The sequence below is a fragment of the Helicoverpa armigera genome, chromosome 15 (assembly GCF_030705265.1).
Source record: "Helicoverpa armigera isolate CAAS_96S chromosome 15, ASM3070526v1, whole genome shotgun sequence".
Taxonomy (NCBI): domain Eukaryota; kingdom Metazoa; phylum Arthropoda; class Insecta; order Lepidoptera; family Noctuidae; genus Helicoverpa; species Helicoverpa armigera.
This window is the reverse complement of record NC_087134.1, coordinates 3,352,216-3,377,388: the sequence shown is the minus strand read 5'-3', so window position 1 is coordinate 3,377,388 and position 25,173 is coordinate 3,352,216. Positions and strand designations below refer to the sequence as shown.

General features: G+C 39.5%; 5 protein-coding genes and 1 non-coding gene across 7 annotated transcripts in view; 3 read left to right on the top strand and 3 right to left on the bottom strand.

Annotated features, from left to right (window-relative positions):
• Positions 1–5,587, bottom strand: part of LOC110371224 (ceramide transfer protein) — a 44,963-nt gene extending 39,376 nt beyond the window's left edge. The window contains exons 1-3 of the mRNA XM_064037979.1: positions 5,209–5,587; positions 4,933–5,049; positions 2,734–2,833 (exon numbers count right to left, since the gene is read on the bottom strand). Of these exons, the coding sequence (XP_063894049.1) occupies positions 2,734–2,833; positions 4,933–5,049; positions 5,209–5,427 (436 nt within the window). The 5' untranslated portion in view covers positions 5,428–5,587. The remainder of the gene's footprint in view (positions 1–2,733; positions 2,834–4,932; positions 5,050–5,208) is intronic.
• A 532-nt stretch (positions 5,588–6,119) lies between these two features.
• LOC110371268 (RNA polymerase II subunit A C-terminal domain phosphatase) lies at positions 6,120–11,868 on the top strand. The gene is made up of 12 exons (XM_021327428.3): positions 6,120–6,402; positions 6,888–7,035; positions 7,403–7,540; positions 7,753–8,003; positions 8,466–8,608; positions 8,698–9,025; positions 9,853–10,088; positions 10,171–10,316; positions 10,701–10,859; positions 11,283–11,431; positions 11,538–11,578; positions 11,657–11,868. The coding sequence occupies exons 1-12, from the start codon at positions 6,185–6,187 to the stop codon at positions 11,788–11,790; spliced, it is 2,091 nt and encodes a 696-aa protein (XP_021183103.3). The 5' UTR covers positions 6,120–6,184; the 3' UTR covers positions 11,791–11,868.
• On the top strand, positions 7,146–7,274 carry LOC126055581 (small Cajal body-specific RNA 8). Its single transcript, XR_007511541.2, has one exon. It is a non-coding gene; the product is annotated as a small Cajal body-specific RNA 8 (non-coding RNA).
• A 2,122-nt stretch (positions 11,869–13,990) lies between the features above and the next one.
• On the bottom strand, positions 13,991–14,738 carry LOC110371246 (small ribosomal subunit protein uS17m). Its single transcript, XM_021327402.3, has 2 exons — positions 14,504–14,738; positions 13,991–14,410 (listed from the first exon to the last, which is right to left on the bottom strand). The coding sequence occupies exons 1-2, from the start codon at positions 14,627–14,629 to the stop codon at positions 14,051–14,053; spliced, it is 486 nt and encodes a 161-aa protein (XP_021183077.1). The 5' UTR covers positions 14,630–14,738; the 3' UTR covers positions 13,991–14,050.
• Positions 14,739–18,485: 3,747 nt separating this feature from the next.
• On the bottom strand, positions 18,486–20,461 carry LOC110371288 (peroxisomal membrane protein 11B). 2 transcript variants are annotated; one of them, XM_021327455.3, is made up of 4 exons: positions 20,037–20,461; positions 19,707–19,946; positions 19,494–19,609; positions 18,486–19,249 (listed from the first exon to the last, which is right to left on the bottom strand). In XM_021327455.3, the coding sequence occupies exons 2-4, from the start codon at positions 19,760–19,762 to the stop codon at positions 18,705–18,707; spliced, it is 717 nt and encodes a 238-aa protein (XP_021183130.1). In that variant the 5' UTR covers positions 19,763–19,946; positions 20,037–20,461; the 3' UTR covers positions 18,486–18,704. The 2 variants fall into 2 exon arrangements, with proteins under 2 accessions (XP_021183130.1, XP_021183129.1); XM_021327454.3 differs by having other exon boundaries at positions 19,707–20,461.
• A 1,592-nt stretch (positions 20,462–22,053) lies between these two features.
• On the top strand, positions 22,054–25,130 carry LOC110371212 (RNA-binding protein spenito). Its single transcript, XM_021327347.3, has 2 exons — positions 22,054–22,281; positions 22,373–25,130. Exon 2 carries the CDS (start codon positions 22,399–22,401, stop codon positions 24,646–24,648), a length of 2,250 nt encoding a protein of 749 aa, XP_021183022.3. The 5' UTR covers positions 22,054–22,281; positions 22,373–22,398; the 3' UTR covers positions 24,649–25,130.
• The last annotated feature ends 43 nt before the right edge of the window (positions 25,131–25,173 follow it).

Sequence of the window (25,173 nt, the reverse complement as noted above, 5' to 3'; positions counted from 1 at the left end):
CTGAGAAAAGACTAGACGACTGCATAATATTTTGTTTTTAGATTTTACTACTCTTATTCCTTAAGTCCTATAAATTAATCCAGTTCTAGTCAAATAACTATTTGAAACGTATGCATGTTATAACAAAGATTGCCAATATAAGCGGACATAAACGTTATCTTTAGCGGTATTATTTGGCGCAAAAACCAAAGCCACATTTAATTTATAGCTAATTCCATGACTGACGCACTTACTGATATGAATTTTATTAATTTATATACGTTCGGACGAAAATTATTGCCAGATGAACGTTTTCCGAGTATGTACATTATTAAATGTAAAAACAAGGTTATTACAATGTATATAACCGAATAAAATGGGATTTAATTTCCAGTGTCTACATTTAAAATATCAGAAGGCGTATTTCTTTCATCAGAGTCGAACCAGTGAAGACGAGGTTTCCAACGAAGAGAACGAATTACGGGTAATATTATACTCTAACAATAGCCCTAATGGCCCTACCCCTACTCACACTGATATTTTTATAAATTTATCGTCGCCGCTCAAAAAGGCCAAATAATAATGCCCTTTAAATATTCAACGAACATATAATAGCCTGTAATGTAATAGTAATCAATGCCTGTAACAATATATTTTTGCAGGTGTCGACTTATAATTAGCATTATCTCATATCGCTGACATCGATTACAAAAATATGTTTTAGGTCTTCAAAAAATGGGAATTATATAACAAAAACATATTTTATAGGTATAAATGATAGTGAGATTTGATATGAAGTAGGTACAATACGTACAATCATTTAAGATTACAAATTTCGTAAATAAACGCTTTAATCTTTTCAGTGATATGAAAGAATCAGGTGTTAACCGTTTGTATAATATATTCTATGTAAATTATTTCAAACAATTTGGCTTAATTTCATGACAATCTATTCCAGCGGAAACGCACAAAACTAGGGGAAATCCCAAATTACTTATCATAATATAGGAATGAAACGGGAAATATCCTGCCAAAAACCGTTAATAGCACAAAGCCATTATTAGTTCCTATGTATTTTTCATACCAGTGTTACTGATCTACACATCCTTTGGTGAAGAACCAAAATAAATAAGCATTGTTGACAATTAATGAATTAAGTAGAAATTCCGATGCATACATGCAAATCAAGACTTCGTACAAACGCATCGCGGCTTGCATCTTAATAGCTGGTAAATATGACTCAAAGCGAGATAAATTACATGAAACAGGCACGCAACCTGACACGCCGCACTCATAATTGTATGCAAACCTAAGCTTATCTATGGATTATGTTGCTAGATAAATGCCTATCCATCCGAGAAATGATTATAACTACATGGCTACTGTTCATTCACCTACAGAGTTCTGTTTTCTTTTGCAATTTAATTTGACATTCTAGTAAAACTTTGAATGCCTGTTTTGACGGACTCTCGGTTGGACAAAATGTCTCCTGTCTATGTGATCGTCAAAGCATGGGAAGGACTTTATGGGGATGTTTTCAGTTTCAATACTATCTATAAAGGTGTTTGTACTGCCTCGTTGGTCTAGCTGTCGCAAGTGCGGCTGCTGAGCACGAGGTCTCGGGTTCGATTCCCGAGTCGGGCCGAAATCGCTTTGTGGGTTTTAGAAGACTTTCACAAAGCAGCCCGGAGCCTGGAAGCTGGTGATTGATACACCCGTGCATCGGAGAGCACGTAAATGTCGGTCCTGCGCCTGATCTCTCTCCGGTCGTGTCGGATTTCCGTCCCATCGGGCTATGAGAGTTAAGGAATAGTGAGTGCACCTGTGTCTGCGCAAATGCTCGTGCACTATAATATGTCCTGCGTAGTTGGCTAATCTCCTTACATGAGAACAGCCGCCGTAGCCGATAATCGGCTAGGAGGACATCATCATCATCATCATCATCATCATCATCATAAAGGTGAAAAAATTATGTTGAGATTATGTAGTTTCGAAATTTCGTTTTGAGGCTGTTGTAAAGGATTTTGTAACTGTAAGACTAGTCTTTAGTAGATGGTATATCTGTATCATTCAATATAAATAAAACCTCAAGTAGGCACACATTAGTTAATATACAAACAACCAAGGAAGCCCAGTCCTAGCACGGTCCTGTCGCATTATAAAATCGCGTCACAAACATCAGCAAAAAAAAATCTCTTTGCAAAAAGTCCGCATACGTAAATACGGAAATACATAGTAACATTAAGGTCATTCACGCAGGTATCTATAAAGTATAAAGTACAGCTGATAGGCTTAGAGATCACGCCATTTTGCCGCTTCGATAATGCATAATATACGATCGTCTGATAAACTTCAATTATTGATAAATGTACGCTGAAGCCAAGAATTGAATACATTTTAATTTTATTTTATACGATTAATTTGAATAGTCGCGTTTGTTGAAGCTATGTTCTTTTATCTAGTTAGTTTGCTCTCCTATATGTTGTAAATACCTAATAATACTTGTCATAATTGTATGAAAAGTGGTTATAATGACACATTTTAGAGTCACTGTTTTTGTTATAATTCTATTTAACCATGGCCTTATTGTGTTTTTTATCAATGTTATCAAGATTTAAAAGATATTGGCAATTTATATTATCAGATTGAACCTAATCTACAATATATTAAAACAATGTCTATAGTAATAGACAATGACATATTTAAATGAAGATGATTTGCTAATAAAATGAAAGGAATAAAAAGAGTATTAACCGTGAGATCCAGTGGACTGTAATGAAGTAGCTGATCCATGTCTTCGGAGACCACCGCCATTGGAACTGCTGTCTGAGCTGGTTCCATACCCTGACTCCACCTGAGGATTAAAGAAATATATTTTTTAATAAATGTCATTAATATTATAATTGCGAAAGTATCTCTGTCTATCGGTTTGTCAGTCCTTTCACACTATAACTACTGAAACTATGGTCCAGAGCCTAAGAAAGGGCCTAGATATGTCATATAGACATGAGAACGTAGGCAGACTTAGAATCGGAAAGTAGTTCTGCCATAAAGTGGACGAAACTGTGGGGAACAGCTGTTATTATCAATAAGCTGTAATAATTTTACATTGAAATTGATCAGAACCAACTCAATTGTTTTATTGTTATCATAGTTTCCACTTAACATACCTAATACAGGACTGATGGTTTAAAAGCATGGTTTTAAAAGCATGGTTTTAAAATATTTGAGCAGAGAGCGAATAAAAAGTATTTGAGTCGCTGTATTTAGCCTATAACACTTCTACTAAATTGTTGCCTGGGTACAACTTACATTATACAAAATATATAATTTAATTTGTACGCAAAACCACCTAAGTAAGTAATTTTACTGACTGTCAAGAAGGGTCACTAGGGATTAAAAGAATTGGTTTTATTATAATAAATTTTCTCCGTTACTGAGATCTTTTAGACATTCCTAAGATTTTTCCTCAATTTGTCTTTCAATTTTGTATATATATTTTTTGCTTGTAAACCCAACATAACCATAAACAATAGTATAATCTTATCATAAAATCTCTTTTATCCAATTTTTTTAAACAATTGAATTCAAACATACATTGTATGAAGAATAGTATCAGTCCTTATCAGTATTACTCATTAACTGATAATATGAAGTACAATAAATATTATAAAACTGGTATTATATGAAATATCTAACTAATGACTCATAGTCGTTATTGAGTCATTAGATTAATTAATTACATATAGAAAATTGATTCATGTTCTATGCCAAAACAAAATGGAAGCTTTGCTTGTTAGTGAATGAATATTGTTATTTGAAGTATACACTTATATTTTTTGTGTTTCCACCAAAAATTGCAGCAAGGGAAATTCTAGATTCAGAATAATCAATTCTTTATAAAAGGGTGCTACATGTAATATCTATAAATATATTAAATGTTAAAAATCTAATTTTCAAGCACAACAAAGTATTGCAAACAATAATTTTAATCATAAAATCTTCATCAAACAATACTCTGCCAAGGTTCATCATTAATTTTCCAATTAATAAATAAATTGCAGTAACACAGATATAACCATAGATTCCACTACCGTTAGATGGATTGGCAATGCATGACAGATAACTACACTTTACTACACGTATGTATATGTAAACAACACATAAGGGGCTATAGTAACCCTGTATGTATCAAATGCAAATGTTTACATCAAAACCTGAAATAAAAAAAAATCTGAACCAAGAATCACCACAATTACCTATCGATATTTACTCATACATAAAGAAGTGACTCAAGTGATATATTTCACTTGATTGCCAATCTACCTACTTTCCTACATCTATGGATATAACACAGATATATCATAAACAAAATATACACAGTACAATTGGCTGAATCACCAAGTTATATGATTAATGTTTGTGTATTTGATAACAAGACATTCACATGTACTTGCTAAGTACTGATATTCAATGTTATTCACTGATTCATGTAGAGTTGTTATAAATATCACATGATAGTGAATTATGTACTATATACTATATTTATTTATTTATAAGGCTATATTAACCTACATCTCTAGGTATGAAGCTGAGCTCAAGGCAAACAACTCAATTGTTTTCGATGTCATAGAATAAATTGATATTAAACAGTGATTTAAAAATCTTGTGTTGATTTGTTGTAATTGAAGTTGTGTACAGTGAAACTGGATGTTATGCCATAGAGTAAACAAACATGTCTTGCTGTGTTTTACAGTAGTAAACAGCCAATAACAAACAAGTTTCACAGGCATTTTTAATTGAGCACTGGCAGGAAAATGACAGATTTTTTTTTTTTTTTGTTAGGTACAAGTCAAGGAGGTATGGATAACAAGTCTAGTATTATGAATGTAAGGTCAAAATGTTCTTTTGGACAGAAACTGTAGGATAGTACTCAAATGTTATGATACTCACTTTAAATGACTCCAAGACATCAATCCACTGCTGCTTCTCCTCTGGGCTTGTGGCCCTCAAGTACCAAACACAATCATTGACAGACACATCAAATCTGCAGTCGTCAAACTCATGAGGCTGAAATAATAAACATCCAAGGTCGAATATCTGAATATTAGATCACATGCTAAGTCTGTCTGCTCTATAGCAAAAACAGCGATGAAAAAAGCGAGACGCGACAAGGACAAATTAATCTTTTTATTGGACTTCGCCGATAAAACAACTGTGCATAGTCACCTTGACTTTGGCTTTCTTCAGGCATAAGGCACCTCGGCATCCAAGATTACTCTCCAATTCACTCTTGTAGTACGATAAAGTGGAATCCTTCAAAACAATAAACCTGTCCTGCCAACCGTGAATGTAATTTGTCCATTTACTCAAGTATCCGCGAAGTTCAGGATTTCCGCCATCCTCTAAATCTGAGTTGTCGCTCACGGTTATATTTTCTTCAATCATGTTGCAAATGTTAAGAATTAATAATTACATTAAATTCTACACAAAACAAACAAAAGGAAAAATAAGAATTATCAAAAACTCGTTACATGGGAAGATACACAACGAAAATTGTTTCTGTTTTTTGACGTTTGATTTCAGTTCCACAGAATATAAACGTTAATGAACTAAACGACCAAGGAAGATGCCAAGGAATGAAGGAAACGCCAATGCTTAACACAGATTCTAAAAGTAGAACCGTAGACGAAATGTGGTCGACATGAGCATAGAAAAAGGAAAGGAATTTCATTGTCATGTGACTGAAAAAGTGAATAATATTTTGATGAAATCACACCAACTTGGATTATGGTTTTACTACTATCCACTTCAAGCCATTTCATTATCTATCCATTCATATATTTAACAGTTTCTGTACAATATCTTCCACATATTCATATTCGTAGGTACGTACTCACTCAGACTTTGAGATTTATTTAAAGTTTGTTTTCCATTATAATTATTTATAATACAGAAACTGCATTTTTTCATAGATTTATTCAAGGTTTTGATTATTTTAAGTGCTTTTTTATGAATTGGTTTTTGAACGTAATGGTTTTGACGTTTTCATGAAAACCACTATTTCCGGAAATAATAATCTTTTGCGTATTGATTTTGGAGCTCTTGTTTTTTCATTGGTGGATATACGTTAACCGCCAAAACTACACAACGCCGGCCAATAGCATAACGCCATTCTACAAATAACTCGCCATATCCGTTCAAGATGGCCGACAAAACTATGCCTATTTTTGTTCCATCAGAAAAACCTTTAAAAGTTGTAAAGTGGAAAGTTAAACAAGGTGTTTTTGTGTCGCAAGGTCAAATATTATTTTTGTACAACGATTCATCAGGCAATGGCACCGAATTAAAGAAATATAAAGCGGTGCGTGCTGGTACAATCTTATCGATCAAGGTGAAGGAAGGAGACATTGTAGAGCCTGGGTAAGTGACGTCACACTATAAATGCGCCTTAAAATCATATTTATCTTTTAATTTGCAAAATATCTATTAGGAATTAGTATTATTTGCAGTAAATTATATCGTTAAGGTTACTTTTATTTCAAGGTGCAGTTGCATTGTTTGCGCGGCAAATACAAGTGCATAAAATGCTTCCCGCGTAAATTTTAACCTAAAATGCATCGAACTACTTGTTTAATTTAAATTAATTAAATGATAATCTGATCTTGTTTGTTCCTGGATTGCGTTTCTGTAAATTTAACAGCCTAATAAATTAAAATATACAACAATCAATAGTGCACAATATTTATAAACAACATGAGTGACAACAAACAATAACAAAGTATGTTCCATTGAATTATCTCACACTTTCGACGTCCAAAAGTCGCCTTAAAGCTATAAATTTATGATTACATCGACTTTATACCATGTACACGCTGATGACTCATCCAATTATGAATATTTTGTAGTGGCGCTGTAGCAGAGTTAGAAGAATGTCGTCACCCGACTGTGATGAAGGAGATGTGCGCGGAATGTGGCGCCGACCTGCGCACGGACGAGGTGACCAACAGAGACGTCGCCGTCGTGCCCATGGTACACTCTGTACCTGAATTGAAGGTAATTGCAGCCTTTAATTGATACAATAACTTAACGACCTATATTCATGTATGAATAACGCGACATTCTTGCACAAATGTGTTATGTACAAGTAGTGTATGTAGTAAGTACTGGATTAGATACAAGTTCTAACTTTTGAACTTTGTTAGAACTTCACTGAAAATCCAAAGAGCAAAGGTCCTTATGAAGACTTTCTTTTGTTGAGCTTTAAAAGATAGACAGATACGAGGGCCACATTAATAAATAAATTAACTAATAACTATGTTAACTCCTGTTAAAAAAAATAATGTTAGTAAAGTTAATTTACATATTTTACCAAATTTTTTTTTTATTACCAATTTATAATTTTGTGTTATAACAATTTCAGGTGTCTGAAGAGCTGGCTCAGAAGTTGGGACGAGAAGATGCTGATCGTCTTCTGAAAGACAGAAAGCTAGTATTACTGGTGGATCTTGATCAAACATTGGTTCACACAACCAATGACAATATACCTCCTAACTTGAAGGTAAATAAAGTAATATAAAATCAACTATTAAAGTATGCCTCAGAGTCCTTTATTATTTTTCAATAGATTATACAAAAATCCTTGGTTAATAGCTAACCTCGAGTAGTGCATGATAATCAGTAAAAAAAGAAAAACTATTAATAACACAAAAGCTATTCATAAAAGAGTCATTTTGATTTCTGTATCAATAATATACCATTATCGCTTTATAGGGAGTGCTACACTTCTTCCTACGGGGCCCAGCATGTCCAGGTCGCTGGTGCCACACTCGCCTAAGACCTCGAACTGAGGAGTTCCTTGAATCAGCTTCCAAAAACTATGAACTTCATGTCTGTACCTTTGGCGCCCGTCAATACGCTCATGCCGTCGCTGACTTGCTTGATCCAGAGAAAAAGTACTTTTCCCATAGAATACTATCCAGGGATGAGTGTTTTGATGCTAGAACGAAAGCAGCTAACTTAAAGTAAGTTTACTACCTGAATTAATAATAAAATAAGTAAACTACCTTGTTGGTCTAGCTGTCGCAAGTGCGGCTGCTGAGCACGAGGTCTCGGGTTCGATTCCCGAGTCGGGAATCGCTCGGGCCGAAATCGCTTTGTGGGTTTTAGAAGACTTTCACAAAGCAGCCCGGAGCCTGGAAATTGGTGATTGATACACCCGTGCATCGAAGAGCACGTAAATGTCGGTCCTGCGCCTGATCTCTCTCCGGTCGTGTCGGATTACCGTCCCATCGGGCTATGAGAGTTAAGAAATAGTGAGTGCACCTGTGTCTGCGCAAATGCTCGTGCACTATAATATGTCCTGCGTAGTTAGCTAATCTCCTTACATGAGAACAGCCGCCGTAGCCGATAATCGGCTAGGAGGACATCAAATCAAGTAAAACCCTGGAATTTTTAATGGTGACATGTTTGTGTTAATGTTTCAGGGCATTATTCCCTTGTGGCGATAACATGGTGTGCATAATAGATGACCGTGAAGACGTATGGCGACACGCAACCAATCTGATTCATGTCCGACCTTATTCGTTCTTCCAGTCCACAGGGGATATTAATGCACCACCACCGCCAGGTAAATATAGTAAATTCTCTAACATATTGTAAATCACAGCTAAATCTATGGAGCACTCTTCTAAATATAATCATTACTTGTTTTAATAGATGACAAGCCTAAAGACAAGCTAGCAAGTGGCAAAAATGGAGCCCAAGGCAATCAAATGCCCACACTAGATGCAGAACCTGAACAAAAAGAAGTAACAAAGAGTAAAGAAAACAAGGAAGAAGGTGGTAATGGTAAAATAGTGGCTAAAGAAGTGAAGAGTACTAATGCAGAGGGGAAGGAAAGTGAGGAGGCTGATCAGGAAGGTGATGAGAGGATAGTGGAGCCAGCCGAGCCACGGTGGACGGAGACCACTGATGGACAGATTGAAGTAGAGGATCCTGATGACTACTTAATATACCTGGATGACATACTTAAGAGAATACATAAGTAAGTATCAGCCTAACACTAAAAGAATATCAGTCCTATACTTCCACTTTCTAAAAACTCTTCAGCTTCTTAAAATTTGGTACAGATTATAGGATTATGGCAAAGTAACTATGCAAAATAAATAAATAAATAAAAATCAGTAATCAGTAAATTGATATAATTTTTAGTCATCACTATTATGCCTCACCACAGAGGTTAACTCATGATGTCCAAAAAAAGGATACACACCTGTGTAAAAACTTTGTAGTGCTAAACTTTATATGACAGATTTTTTTATTGACAGTAGTATTTAAAAGTAAATTCGTAGATTATAATTTTTTAGAAAATAATAAAATATTAAAGAATTAGAACATGCGTTAACACACTATTTTATAAGTATCTATTGTAAAAATTAATATAAAAATACAGGAGTGTTGTAGTAAGTTTCATCACGCCCAGTTTGATGTAGCCCTTAAATCAATGCATTCTTAGCTGATTTTTGATGCTAATCATAACGTTTTCCTAGTATTTCTTAGGTATCCCGAAAATATATTAATTAGCAGGATAAATCATTCATGATTTACAATCAATTTTGGGTTTGATTAAAATGCATAATTTAATCTAAACCTGTATTAACTGTTTGCATTTGGCTACGTATTGATATTTTAGGGGTATATTTTAGTAGTCTGAATCAATTTTGATTAAACACAATATGGCCACCTTATGTCCCAAAATTTCAATGGGAATCCATGTATCACAGGTCAACGCGCACAAAATCGCGGGCGAACGGTATTATCCAAGTTCTAGTACAAATTCTGTACTATAATTTAATGCTAATTTGTTTTCAGGCACTTCTACGATAACTACGACAAAATGGGCAAGAATCAAATTCCGGACCTAAAGTCTATAATCCCAGAAGTCAAAAGCGAAGTGTTAGCCGGTACTAGTCTAGTCTTCAGCGGCTTAGTGCCGACGCACCAGAGATTGGAGACGTCGAGGGCGTACCAAGTCGCGAAGAGTTTAGGGGCTGAAGTCACACAGGACTTTTCTGATAAAACTACACATTTGGTGGCTGTCAGAGCAGGTTAATATATTTAACTAGCCATTGGTACCCTTAAAGCGACTATAGAGTTAATTTTGAAGTTGAAAATGTACTTTTTTAACAGGAACAGCAAAAGTAAATGCCAGCAGGCGAATGGGCGAAGGCAAAGCGAACAAATTACACGTAGTAACGCCAGAGTGGCTGTGGACGTGCGCCGAGAGATGGGAAAGAGTTGACGAGAGATTGTACCCTTTACAAAGAGGCAGCCAGGTAAACTACATAAATTCTAAAACTTATGTTAATATGAGTTTCTTGGTCCCTTTTTGTACATAACACCTTATTGTTTCCTTATGTGCTAAATTAAAGAAAAGAAATGTGACCTAACATTCCTTGTGGAATTTAGTATGTTCAGTGCCACAATAAATCTACTCTAAAGGATCTGGTACGCTTTCTAGTAACTATACTAAGCTGTCAGAAGGGGGCTCACTATGAAATTTGAATAATTTTGAAGTAACCGGAATATTTTTATACTTATAACTTATTTTCCATTTCATAAATTACATCAAAGAGAAATAGTAAAGTTGGACCTATTAGGAGTGACATACATATTTATAAAACAATAGAGAGAAAATGAAAAACTTATTGCCCCCACAGAGCAGCTGCCGCCGGCCGCCAGCACACTGCAGCAGCCCGCCGCCCGCGCCGGCGCCCGTGGCCGCGCTGCGCAAGCGGACGCCTTCAGGACGCTTCATGGACACCATCAACCCGCTGCTGTCCTTCTCAAGCGATGATATCGCTGATATGGATAGAGAGGTATATTAACTTTATACTTATATCTATTACTAGCTTCTACCAGCGGTTTCGCCCGCTTCTCTGGGAACCTCTGCACGAACCCGGATAAAAAGTAGCCTTCCTCGATAAATGGGCTAACTAACACTGAAAGAATTTGTCTACGTCAGGACCGCCGTCACAAATCACCGATCCTCTCGAAATACATATAAAGAGTTGCTACCTAATTGCTACCAGCTACCATTAGTTGCTACCAATTGCTACCCTCGTGGTTTTGAAGATATTCAGCATCCTAAGGTGACAGCCATTCTGATATCAGGATGGCTGTCACTTTTCCCAGTCTGAAGAAACGGCGCAAAAGTGCGCCGTTGGAAAAGTCTTGATAGAGAATTCTGAAAAATACAAGTGCCATATAAGCGTAGATAAAATTGGCTTATGTGTTTGTAGGTGGAAGACATATTCAATGAGTCAGACGAAAGTTCGTCTGATGATGAGAATCCAGGTGATGATGACCTTGATGATGAAGAGAATCCCCCTGAAGACAGACTGTTATCAGTCAGCGCGGAAAACAGCATGCAGGACAGCTTGCAAGAGAGGTAAATAATAAAAAAATATCCATGTACCTTAATGTACCCTCTTTTACTAGTCCAAGATTGCTCTAATGCCTTACAAGATACTAATTTTAATATTCTTCTTTTTCAGAATACAAGATTCTCAAGAAGCTACAAATGATTCTGAACTTGGTAAATATATTTGTTTGTGCTTGTGGCAAATTGCACCTCCATGCTAAAGTACCTATATATTTTTTTTATTATTTCTAGATGATGAATCAAGACCTCGCAAGCGGCCACGAAGGGCGTCACCACCATCAGATGATGAACCTCCGGATGATGATGACAGTTCCTGGAACCTCATGGGTGCGGCGCTGGAGAAGGAACTCTTGGCGCAGGACTGATGCCACCGACACAAGCAATCTTTACAAATTATGAGCCAATGGCTAAAAAAAATAAAATAAATGCTCTTTTCTTTAGAAGCTATTGTTTTATTGCTTGAACACTATATATATCATAAATCTTTTTTTTTCTTCTGAAATCAGTTGGACAATATTTTTTCATTCTGCTAGCCTCACTTGCCAAAGCCCTGTTGGGCAGTGTTTCCACATCGAGGGGAACTTCCCCTTTTGAGGGGAAATTAGGGTCAAGAGGGGAGAGAAAAGGGGAAAGACTATAAAAGGGGAAATTGCGGGAAATCGTAGATAAATCCTTTCGGAAGTCATGAGGGTTTTCGCGTATAATAAATGATGGCTCTAACTGCTACATGATTGGTGAATTTTGACATTATCTATCAACGCTATGCCAAAAATATTCAAGCATGCAGCACTCGGACGAACCTCACAAGTCACGCCGGCGTATTGCCATCTAGATGATTTTTCATACGCGAAATATTATTTATGGACTCTACCGTGGACTAGCTAGTGTGTCACCGTATAAAAGAGACTGCGACAAGCGACAACACGACAAGCTGGTGGCGTATACTTAGTATACTTACCCTTATTTCAATTCTGTTTGAGGCCTAGAATATTATTGCGCCTGTACGACTGGCGCGAGGAGGCACAGCGTCGGGGGGAAACCCCATTGCCGCGGCAAGTTCTCGCGCAGCGGGTGGAACTCCGGCGCGATCCGGTGGCCTGGGTGGAGTGACTGTCGCAACCCAGTGCAGGGCACGCCACCATAGTGGCGGTAAGTCGCCTCTTTGAGGAGTGGCTCGGGAGGAATCACGGCGCCCTCACGTACCGCATGACGCAAGTCCTCATCGGACACGGTTGTTTCGGGATGTATCTACATCGAATCGGTCGTGAGGAGGCGCCCGGGTGTCACCACTGTGCGGACAGCCCCGAGGACACAGTTGAGCACACAGTCCAGGAGTGCCCTGCGTGGGAAGGACACCGCCGGGTCCTCGTCGAGGCTTTAGGCGGCGGCGACCTTTTGGGGTCGTTTTGTATATTTGACGTGAAAAAGTGCTAAAAACTAGCCTTGCTTCAATAAACGTTTTTGACTTTGACTCTGACTTTAGAGAGTTCGTACCTCTCATCCCGGCCGCCGCGCCAGACCAGGTAGACACCACGAGCGCCGGGTGTCGCGAGATGTCAGCAACCCCAGCGGGGCCCAACAGGGCCAAGGTCTGCCGGGGCTGCGGGATTGTTCGAAAGCGTTACCGCGGCCCTGGTACACAAAAGGTCTACGGCGGAACACAACGGTTTTTAGTCAGTAAGAGCCTGACAGTCCCTCACCGCTGCTAACCTACAGCGGGAGGGGTCATTTGATGATTTCTGACATCGTTAAAAAAAAGGCCTAAAATATTATGTGCAAAAATGAATGTGCTGACAGCGTAAACTGATTTGAAATAAAAAATAAGTATACAACTCCAAGTTTTTATTATAATATTTCTGGTCAGTCTGACCTGAAAACTACAGCAAAATAATTTTTGAGGGGAAAAAAATCCGTAGAAGGGGAAATCTGAATTGCCGTGTGGGAAAAGGAAATCTTTCCAGTGGAAACACTGCTGTTGGGACAGTGGCTGGGTTTACCAATGCTAAGTTTTTGTTTTTTGCCTTCAGAAAAAGGTTCTGTTTGATTTGTGTCTGTGCTAGATAATTTCATGTTTGGCTGAACTGGTTTCAATGTGGCTTTTGTTTTGATATAACTATTATTGAAATTGGATTTATTTTATTGCAATCAAGTTTTTAATTCATTCTAAACAAGCAAGAGACTATGAGTAAAGTAATATCTAATAGTGTAATTTGGTGGAACATTCAGAAAAAACTAATACAAATATCATTGTTCATTTATGCTATGATGATTAAATTGGGAGACAACAGGCAAGCACTGCATTGTTGTTGGTGTACATGTCCCTATACTCATGGTACTCAGTAGGAAGGGATAGGGAGACCTTTATAACATATTTTTTAACAAATAAATTTATCTTTTATGGCCAACTTCATCAGACCTATAATCTACTGACAAAACCTTCATAATGCTACTATACACACCTGTTGAAATCTTAATCGAAACACCAGTTCAGTGCCTTGCTATGATTGACTAGACTAGACTAATAGTCGCATTGGCCACTTGGGGTATAGGGTAATGAAAGCTAAATTAACACTATCTAAATATTTATTGCTAAATTAATACACTAAACAACATATTATTTCTAATCTAAATGGCATAAGGATCATTTTCATCAAAAACATGGAACTTAGTGTATGTAGGTTTAGATGTGAAGTCTTTCTTTCCATCTTGCCATCCTCGCGACGGTGCCTTATCATAATCAAAGGTTGAATCAAGTTTTCCATAAATCTCTGCCTGTCTGTCCACATCTTCTCTGTACCTTTCCTTAGCTACCTTCTTGCCAGTGATGGGGTCAGTTATGTCACCAAAAGGATATACAACCTCTTTGACTTCATGTGTGATTAACTTGGTAAGTTTTTGAGGCAGTGACTGTATGAGAACGATATCGCCAGTCTTGCAGACTTTCTCAGGATCATGGCAGTAATAAAATTCGTCCTTTCTAAAGTACTGAAACAAGCAATACAGTTTTAATTGATCAAGTATCATCTAATTATATATTTGAATGCAATTACATTGTAAAATTAATATGTAAATACGAACCATTAGCAAATTCTCGTCCAATTCTAACCTCTTCACTCTGATTTTGGCAGCATTTTGTTTCACTGTGGGAACGCATTGGCCTAGTAATAGAAATTTTCTTGCTGCGTCTGCTACATTTCGAGCCATGTTAATTGATTAGAACTTTTGGAAAGGCTGTTTAAATTGATAAAATAAACAATACGATCTAGCCTCCTCGGCTCCGGAATCCAATTATTATTTTGACACTTGCTTGACTTGACTGACGTTTTGGTTTTGTGGTATTGCCAATAATAATATAGCCAATTTTATTTATTTGCTGGCACTGACCTCTATATTTTTTGCAGGTCTTTCCAAAAGAATCAATTATTATAAAGGAAGAGCAATAAATCGAGTCTGCTTGCTGATATATGTAATAAGCTCCAATCCTCAGACATCCCAGACTGAGTTGTTCGCATGTGAACTACTAACATTTGTCCCATGCAAATGTAGTTTAAGTTGTAAGATATTATAATCCTGAGTTTAGACTCTTCTGCTTGAGATTTTATATCTAAGCTGTTTATTCGCATCGCAAAATAAACTTTGGATCATAAACTTTAATAAAACATCGATTTTCAGTAGGTATTTAACTTATATAATATTCATTATAACAAGTGGGTAAACCACTGTGCCACCAGATAGGTACAAAAAGAAATAAAACATGTTATTAAATACATAGTAACGTAGGTAGTATCATTCTTTTCATTCATTCTTCACAACCAACCTATCACTAATAAACACTGGATCAGAACCAACTTTCGTCACTAGACGAAGTCAAACAATTATAGACCTGACTCTCGCATCAGAGAGCGTAGCGGAGCTAATCACAGGATGGCATGTCTCTAAGGAGGCATCTTGCTCAGACCACAGATGGATCCGCTTTGACCTACAGGTCTGTATACAAGAAACACCACCGAAACGGAACCCACGCAATACGGACCGCGCGACGTACACCCGTACGCTCAGCACCAAACTTGCGCAACTCGGGGACCCTACAAATTACGTGGACACAGAACAAATTGACGAACAGGTAAGCTACCTCACACAGTCAATGATAGACAGCTATCAAACAGCCTGCCCCGAAACTGCATACCAGAAAACACCAGGGAAACAACCATGGTGGGGTGCGGAACTAGAACGCAGGCGTAAACAAGTGAGAAAAACTCTAAACAGAGCAATGAATACATGTGCCGACGAGGATTGGGACGACTATAAGGCGGCCAAATCAAGGTACAAGAAATGCATCAGATTCCGAAGTACCAGGGGATGGCGCAAGTTCTGTGGTAACATCGAGTCCTGTCAACAAGCAAACAGGGTAAGGAAAATCCTAGCACAACAAAACACACCTGGTCTGGGCACTCTCCGAAAACCAGACAACACACATACCACATCGCCGGAAGAAACGAAGCGCGTCCTAATTGAGACCCACTTCCCAGGATGCGTTTTCACGCAAAATGTAGAATGGCATGAGGTAACACAAACACCAACTGAAGAAGATTGGTCATACGCACAAAAAATCGTCACAATGGAAAAACTCCATTGGGCAATTCAAAGCTTCCACCCATACAAAGCAGCAGGTCCGGACGGAATCTTCCCAGCGCTCCTGCAATGGGGAGGACCATACATCTCATATAGACTATTAAGACTAATGAGAGCATGCCTGGCTTTTCGATATGTCCCCAAAAAATGGAGGGAGGTCAAAGTAGTCTTTATCCCAAAGCCAGGTAAAGGAGACTACACAAGCGCAAAATCTTACAGACCAATCAGCCTGACATCCTTTGCTCTAAAAACCCTGGAAAGGTTATGTGAGCAAGAGCTGAGGGACGGTGCGCTAAGAAACAACCCCCTGCATCCGAATCAGCACGCATATAGCTCGGGGAAATCAACAGAATCAGCGCTTCATCTGGTAGTAAGCCGGATAGAGGAGGCAATAGAACAAAAAGGCATCTGCCTTGGCACCTTTATAGACATTGAGGGAGCCTTTGATAAAACAAACTTCGTTAGCATAACAACGAGTTTACTCAGACACAGAGTTAACCCGATGCTAACTGATTGGATCACAAACATGCTCAGCAAACGCGTGGTACGCTTTGAAGATGATGACAAATCAGCACTAATAGCCAGAGGATGTCCACAGGGAGGGGTACTGTCCCCGCTCCTGTGGAATCTAGTGATTAATGATCTCATCACAAAACTAAACGCAAACCACGACTACACAATAGGTTATGCGGATGACCTTGCCATCCTCATCTCAGGCAAGGTAACTGACACTATCTGCAACCTTACTCAACAGGCCCTACGAATCGTAGAACAGTGGTGCAGGGAATTTGACCTTTCAGTAAACCCCACCAAGACTGAGTTAGTCATGTTCACAAACAAACGAACGTTGGGACCGTACAAACTACCTAAACTCTTCAATACAGAACTCAAACTATCCAACGAAGTCAAATACCTTGGCGTCACTCTGGACAGTAAGCTGAAATGGAGTAATCATATAGACAATAAAGTAAACAGAGCCAGCATTACCTTTGGCAATGTAAGAAAATGATAGGGAAGAAATGGGGCTTATCCCCTAAGATAATACTATGGCTATACAAAACAGTGATCCGCCCCATGATCACTTACGGCGCCTTAGTCTGGTGGCCCAAAACCGACCAAACTACAGTCGCAAATAAACTGGCGCGAGTCCAAAGACAAGCCTGCATGGCAGCCACAGGTGGCATGAGGACAACACCAACGGCAGCGTTGGAAGCCATGCTAGGTCTGCCGCCGCTGAACCTCTTTGCACAGCAAGAAGCAGCAATGACGGCTCTAAGACTCAAAACCCTTAATCTCTGGAGCAAGTTGCCTACAAAACACACAACTATACTAAACAATCTTTATGCAGACTTTCCCATTATGCAGGCTATAAACGACCGCATACCCAAAGTCTTTATATTCGATAAGAAATACAGGATCCAACTTTTGAGGATCATCGTTACGAGGGACATAATCCCAAAGAACTAAGAATTTTCACCGACGGATCCAAAACAAGCACCGGCACAGGTTCAGGCCTCTTCTCAGAAGACCTAAACATACACATATTCACACCCCTAGGAGTACATAATACAGTATTCCAAGCTGAATGTATAGGCATCTCCTAGCGGCCGAAGCAGTCATAAAGCGGGAAGTAACCGGTCACTCTATCCGAATACTCTCAGATAGCATGGCAGTAATACAGGCCCTAAGCAAACACTGCGCAAACTCCGGCCTTATACACGAGTGCCACCAACGGTTAAACAAGGTAGGCAGTTTAAATAACATAACCATTCAATGGATAAAAGGACACAGTGGCTCCCGAGGCAACGATGCAGCGGATGAGCTGGCGAGAAGGGATCAGACCAAACAGCAGTAGGACCAGAACCCATACTGCCACTCCCCTTCGGCCACCTACGAACACTGGTAAGACAGCGTACTAGGCACAAACACAACCACCTCTGGACTAACCACAGCGCGTGCAGGCAGGCGAAGATGGCCCTCCCGACCATCAACGATCGCCTCACTAAACAGCTGATGGGCCTATCAAAGCAGAATTTACGTAAGTTTACGGCAGTTCTAACTGGACACGGCTCCTTCAATAAACACCTCTATGTTATAGGAGTTACAGACAGTCCCTTATGCAGAGCCTGCATGGGGGAAGAAGAAACAGCGGCACACGTGCTACTAGACTGCCCTGAAACCGCCATATACAGGGCTAAGTACTTCGGTAACCCAGGTACTATCCAAGAGATAGTCAGCAAAATTAAACCTCTGCTGGCTTTTCTCGAGGAGTTGGGGTGGATCGAGTGAATAAACACCCATTATCACCCTCACACGCAAAATACGCGCTTTGTCGTGGAGTTGCGGAAACCAGCCCGTGTAATCTAATCTAATCTAATCTAGTATCATTCTTTGAAAGAACTCAAGTTACAAGTTACAAAAAGTAACATAAAGAATACATCTGTTTATACATTCATGTACATTAAAAAATATATCATACAAACATAATTCTTATTTTGACTGTACTTAAGAATAGCCTTGATCATGATACAAAATCCTAAAAATTTACGTATACTTTACAAAGTACTCAACATAATATATCACAATCTACACATTCAGAATGCAAGCCCAGCACCATAATGGAACAAATCCTTATACAATAACAATTTCAAGCTGGAACCAATTTAGTAATTGGTTTCACAACAGTGACTAAAGCAGCTAGTGACGATACTGCCCCCAGAACTCCTACAGTGCTCGGGCTAAGTTTAGTAAACCCTAGAGCTGTCAGGGGAATGAATATGTCACAGGAATTCTTCAAAGTATCAATGAAAACATCCTTATGGCATGACATCAACATGTACATATTTTTCACACTGTCATTCCAGTTATGGTTTCTAATCGCAGTGTTCAATAGTTCCGAAGGCTTCAAGAATGTAGATTTATGCAAATCCATAAGGTGAACAATTTCATAGAAATCTCTAGCTAAGTTCGCAATTATTGAAAGTAGCCAGAATTTGTTTGCTGTTCTGTTCCATTTTTCTGAGTCTGTTTTAAGGAATCCACTTTTTGTGAGCCATACTATGTGGTCGGAGTAAAGGAATAGGGCATGGGCCAACTTGCTTATGGTAAGTGTTACTCTTAATATAGGATCATCAATGTGCATGCTGTTCAAGGCTGTGTAACAAATGTCTATGCATCTTCCAAGCCTTAAAACTGAAAACAAAAGAAATATGTTTTAATTGTGGGAACAGGAACCAGTTTGCAAAACTCAAGATTTGTGAATTTTAATTGTTTTTTATTTATTTAATGTATTGTTGCATCTTAGTTCTCATAGTATTTAAGTAATTTTGAAAATCAAAGGCCAGTCTAAGAAATGTAGTTGACAAAAAAAAATAGCTAACAATTGAATTTGTTGTCAAGTTATACACAAGCAAAATAATTATGACTTTTTACTTACTTTTTCGGAAAGAACTAAATGTCTGTTCTAAATTTTTTATTCTATCAACGGAATATTTGTTTGCATTTCTGATTTCCAATTGGTGCCACACCAGGCGGCTTGTGTATTGTATTAGTCTGAAAAAATAAAATTTAATTCGATATAAAGTTTGTTTGCAAGTATTTTTATACAACAATGTTGAAAACAAAGCATAAATAATTTGTACATACTGACCTGGCTATTTTATCTCTGCCATTTGACTGGTTATTAACTTTTATAATAACATCCATCTTAGCTCCCCAGTGGACTTAGTTTCATAAAGCAATCTACAAATCTCCAGCAATATAATGTAGAATTTTATCTCTTGTATTAAGTCACTATCAGTAAGATACCATTCATTGTTGGTACATGGATAAAAGTCAATATACTTTATGTTTACCGTTTCTTGAGTCGATATGAACCTTGAACTGTACTCTGTACATGATTAAAATAATAATTTATTTAACTTAATTTTTATTTACAAGTAACAAAAGTTCTTTATACTTGTTTTTCTTCAGTAGGTACCTAGGTTCAGATGATAACTAGCCAAGACACGAATTAAATATACTGTAACTGTGTGAATTATTTATAAACTAAAACACAAGAACAACAACTCAATTAAAATGCTAAAATCAACAACAAAGTTGGTTTCGTTTCGTCGATTTTCGTTTCGTTTCTTCTCATGTTTGACAATTTTGACAACCTTCGTTCATTCTTCAGTTTAGTTGCAGAAAGTTTTTCTTCTAAACTCGATGTTTGCATTTTGCAAATTATAAGTAATAATAATTATAGGTACACGAGTATGAAGCCCCATGGAACAGGAGCCCCATAACTTTTACATGGTGCTCTGTATGTCTCTCATTTCTCTACGTTGATTCGATACTTGCCCTACATGCGATTCATTACGCTAACATACCTGGGACAATATTCAACTACAGTGTATTTATTGGTGTCTTTCTTCTAGAATATAACTCTAGCTAGGGCATCAACTTATTGAGAGGCAGTGTTTCCACTGGAAAGATTTCCTTTTCCCACACGGCAATTCAGATTTCCCCTTCTACGGATTTTTTTCCCCTCAAAAATTATTTTGCTGTAGTTTTCAGGTCAGACTGACCAGAAATATTATAATAAAAACTTGGAGTTGTATACTTATTTTTTATTTCAAATCAGTTTACGCTGTCAGCACATTCATTTTTGCACATAATATTTTAGGCCTTTTTTTTAACGATGTCAGAAATCATCAAATGACCCCTCCCGCTGTAGGTTAGCAGCGGTGAGGGACTGTCAGGCTCTTACTGACTAAAAACCGTTGTGTTCCGCCGTAGACCTTTTGTGTACCAGGGCCGCGGTAACGCTTTCGAACAATCCCGCAGCCCCGGCAGACCTTGGCCCTGTTGGGCCCCGCTGGGGTTGCTGACATCTCGCGACACCCGGCGCTCGTGGTGTCTACCTGGTCTGGCGCGGCGGCCGGGATGAGAGGTACGAACTCTCTAAAGTCAGAGTCAAAGTCAAAAACGTTTATTGAAGCAAGGCTAGTTTTTAGCACTTTTTCACGTCAAATATACAAAACGACCCCAAAAGGTCGCCGCCGCCTAAAGCCTCGACGAGGACCCGGCGGTGTCCTTCCCACGCAGGGCACTCCTGGACTGTGTGCTCAACTGTGTCCTCGGGGCTGTCCGCACAGTGGTGACACCCGGGCGCCTCCTCACGACCGATTCGATGTAGATACATCCCGAAACAACCGTGTCCGATGAGGACTTGCGTCATGCGGTACGTGAGGGCGCCGTGATTCCTCCCGAGCCACTCCTCAAAGAGGCGACTTACCGCCACTATGGTGGCGTGCCCTGCACTGGGTTGCGACAGTCACTCCACCCAGGCCACCGGATCGCGCCGGAGTTCCACCCGCTGCGCGAGAACTTGCCGCGGCAATGGGGTTTCCCCCCGACGCTGTGCCTCCTCGCGCCAGTCGTACAGGCGCAATAATATTCTAGGCCTCAAACAGAATTGAAATAAGGGTAAGTATACTAAGTATACGCCACCAGCTTGTCGTGTTGTCGCTTGTCGCAGTCTCTTTTATACGGTGACACACTAGCTAGTCCACGGTAGAGTCCATAAATAATATTTCGCGTATGAAAAATCATCTAGATGGCAATACGCCGGCGTGACTTGTGAGGTTCGTCCGAGTGCTGCATGCTTGAATATTTTTGGCATAGCGTTGATAGATAATGTCAAAATTCACCAATCATGTAGCAGTTAGAGCCATCATTTATTATACGCGAAAACCCTCATGACTTCCGAAAGGATTTATCTACGATTTCCCGCAATTTCCCCTTTTATAGTCTTTCCCCTTTTCTCTCCCCTCTTGACCCTAATTTCCCCTCAAAAGGGGAAGTTCCCCTCGATGTGGAAACACTGTTGAGAGGTTGTGGGACAATATGAACGAATGAAAAATAATAGGATAGGTAAATGCTTTATAATCTGTGAACCGGATGTAGGGCAAATGAAGTGGAGGGGCAGGGGCGGCGGGCGGCGGCCGGCATCGATGACGTCAAGCGAGCGGTGGAATTTGTGATTGTGGCTTGCTTTGCGTCTGGCTGGTAGCCATATTGAATTAAATATTGTTCGCGATGCGTTGAGTGGCTCAACCGTGGAAGTTTTCTCATTTATTTTGCGTTTTGTGAACGTCTAAATATTGTGACTTTCGTCTATATCTTGTGCAGAGTGGAGTTATTCAGTGATCTGACTGACTAAAGTCTCTAATTTCGTTGTGGTAAGACTAAAACATTATTGTGCGTTGCGGTGAATTAACTTCTGGAACAAAAGCGACATTTTGAAGTGACGTGTAATGTTGTGCATTTCAGATAGTGGTTCGTCGTACTGAGCTTTCATGATTGGATTACCGCGTAGCGATAGAGATAGAGATCGAATAACGGTGAAAATTCGTAACATGAAGAGAAGTTCGTCAAGGGATAGTATGCCGCGATCGAAAAGGACACGCAGTAGTATAGGCAGATATGACGACAGCTCCGATGAGCGCGTCACTCCCGAGCGGGTGCGCCGCCGGGTGCGCTCGCCGAGCCCCCGGGGGCGATACGTGTCACCGCATCGCGACGACTATGTTCGATCCCGTGACGTCAGAGAAGATTCTGTTCGCCCCTATTACAAAGTACTGTGCGTGAGTGCACTGCACCCAAAAGCTTCTGATGAAATAGTCAAGGATACCTTGTACAGAGAATACAAAAAGTTTGGTGATTTTAGCATCAAGATTTCTCACGAATTGGACGAGAGAGTTGCATATGTTTGCTTCCGTAGTGCTGAAGACGCGAGAGACGCCAAACATGCTAAACCCAGAATTATATTGTATGATAAAGTAGCTATTGTTGACCCTGTTTATGAGCCAGTTCGTGCTGAATACAGAAGCAGACCCAGGAGCATTACCCCGCCTGACTATGAGCGTCCCTATTCCTATGCTTGGTCCCCAGTGCCTGAGAGACGTAGACCACCACCAGATGATAGGGCTTATGGTATTCCCCCAACAGTACCACCTCACCATAGAGATTTTCGTCCTCCTATGCATGAATATCCAATGGCTGGGCCTCATGGTCCCCCAATGCACCATAGACCACCAATGCATCATCCACCTCATCCTCATTATATGCCCCGTCCATACATGCCCCGTCCTCATCATCCTCCATTTGAGAAAATTGAGAATAAAAAAGACAAGTTTCCTAACTATTTACACCATGTTCAGCCAGAAGATGATCCACTGGCTACTAGAACTCTCTTTGCTGGCAACTTGGAAATCAACATTTCAGATGAAGAGCTCCGCCGCATCTTTGGCCGTTATGGCATTGTAGAAGATATTGATATCAAAAGACCACCACCAGGCACAGGGAATGCTTTTGCATTTGTTCGCTATCAAACTTTGGACATGGCTCATAGGGCTAAAGTAGAACTTTCTGGTCAATATATTGGCAAATTCCAATGTAAAATAGGATATGGTAAGGCTACTCCTACTACTCGGGTATGGGTTGGTGGCCTCGGCCCCTGGACATCCGTTGCCCAATTGGAGAGGGAATTTGATAGGTTTGGAGCCATTAAAAAAATTGAATATGCTAAAGGGGAACCTCATGCATACATTTTGTATGACTCGATTGATGCAGCTCAAGCTGCTGTCAAAGAGATGAGAGGGTTCCCTCTTGGTGGTCCGGAGCGGCGTTTACGCATTGATTTCGCTGATGTTGGCACTGGGGGCCCATATAGGCCAAAGCCTTATGCACCCCCTGTTGGGGAAGATGGTAGACCTGTAGAAGGCTATGAAGGTTACGAGGGTTGGGAAGAGGGTTATGGCACTTATGGTACACCTGGATACAGGGGTAGAGGTGGTCGCGGTCGAGGCAGAGGAATGTACAGAGGAGTATATCACGGCTCGGGTGATTATCGCGACGAAGAGTGGAGGCGTGCACCAGCGGATGCCGAATATGAAGGAAGAGTGCGTCGCTCTGGGTCACGGGAACCGGGTGTGGATCGTTCTCGCTCACGTACACCGCGCCGCCGGTCACCTGACAGTGACTCAGATGGTTCACCTCGTCGTGGTGGTGGCATGCTGGCCTCAGCACGTACATTGCCAGAAGTTGTCCGCAAAGCTACAACCATGTGGAATGGAGCCCTCATCTTAAAGAATTCCCTATTCCCAACTAAGTTCCACCTGACAGATGGTGATTCAGAGATTATTGACAGTTTGATGAAAGATGAAGATGGTAAAAATCAGTTGAGAATAACACAAAGACTGCGTTTGGATCAACCAAAACTAGATGATGTTCAGAAACGCATTGCTACATCCAGTTCACACGCCATTTTCTTAGGTGTGGCAGGGTCAACAGCATCCATTACAAATGAAGATGCAAGCATTCAGACTAGACCGATGAGGAACCTGGTATCCTATTTAAAACAAAAGGAGGCTGCTGGTGTTATTTCTCTCCTTAACAAAGAGACAGAAGCTACAGGTGTGCTGTACTCATTCCCACCCTGTGAATTTTCCACTGAACTTCTGAAGCGGACATGTCACAATCTCACTGAGGAGAGCCTAAAGGAAGACCATTTGGTAATAGTAGTAGTGAGGGGTGGGTCAGCCTAGTATGAGGCCCTGAGCTCCCAAGCTGGACCGGTGGCAATCTAGCACTAGAGTTCAAAGGGAGCCAGTAATGGTGTTGGTGACGGGTGATTCTACCTACTATGAACAGATTTATTAGACTTACATATTTTCAGTTTACCTAACTAATCTAAGTTCTCTTTTCCTTGTCATCAGAGATATATTAATTAACATTATTATGTATAGTTGTGATGTGTAGTGATGTGAGGTGTTTGTAAAGTTAGTTCTGTGACAGTTTCACATTACTTGTGCAAGTGCTGTGTTAGCCTTGTAGTGACAGCAATAATATTGTTATTGCTAATATGTAGATGGAAGATAGTTTTGCTAGAATTCAGCAAATATTTTTTTTTGAACAATTTTTAAGTGTATATTTATTATGATAAAAGTTATAGTGTATACTTATTCAGTGTATGTTAGGTGATGTGTAGTGTAAGTGTGTGAACTTGCAAATAGAATATTTCATCTTATGATGTAGTTTTTTTAAACCTTGTGAGTTGTGGTCAGGCAAGT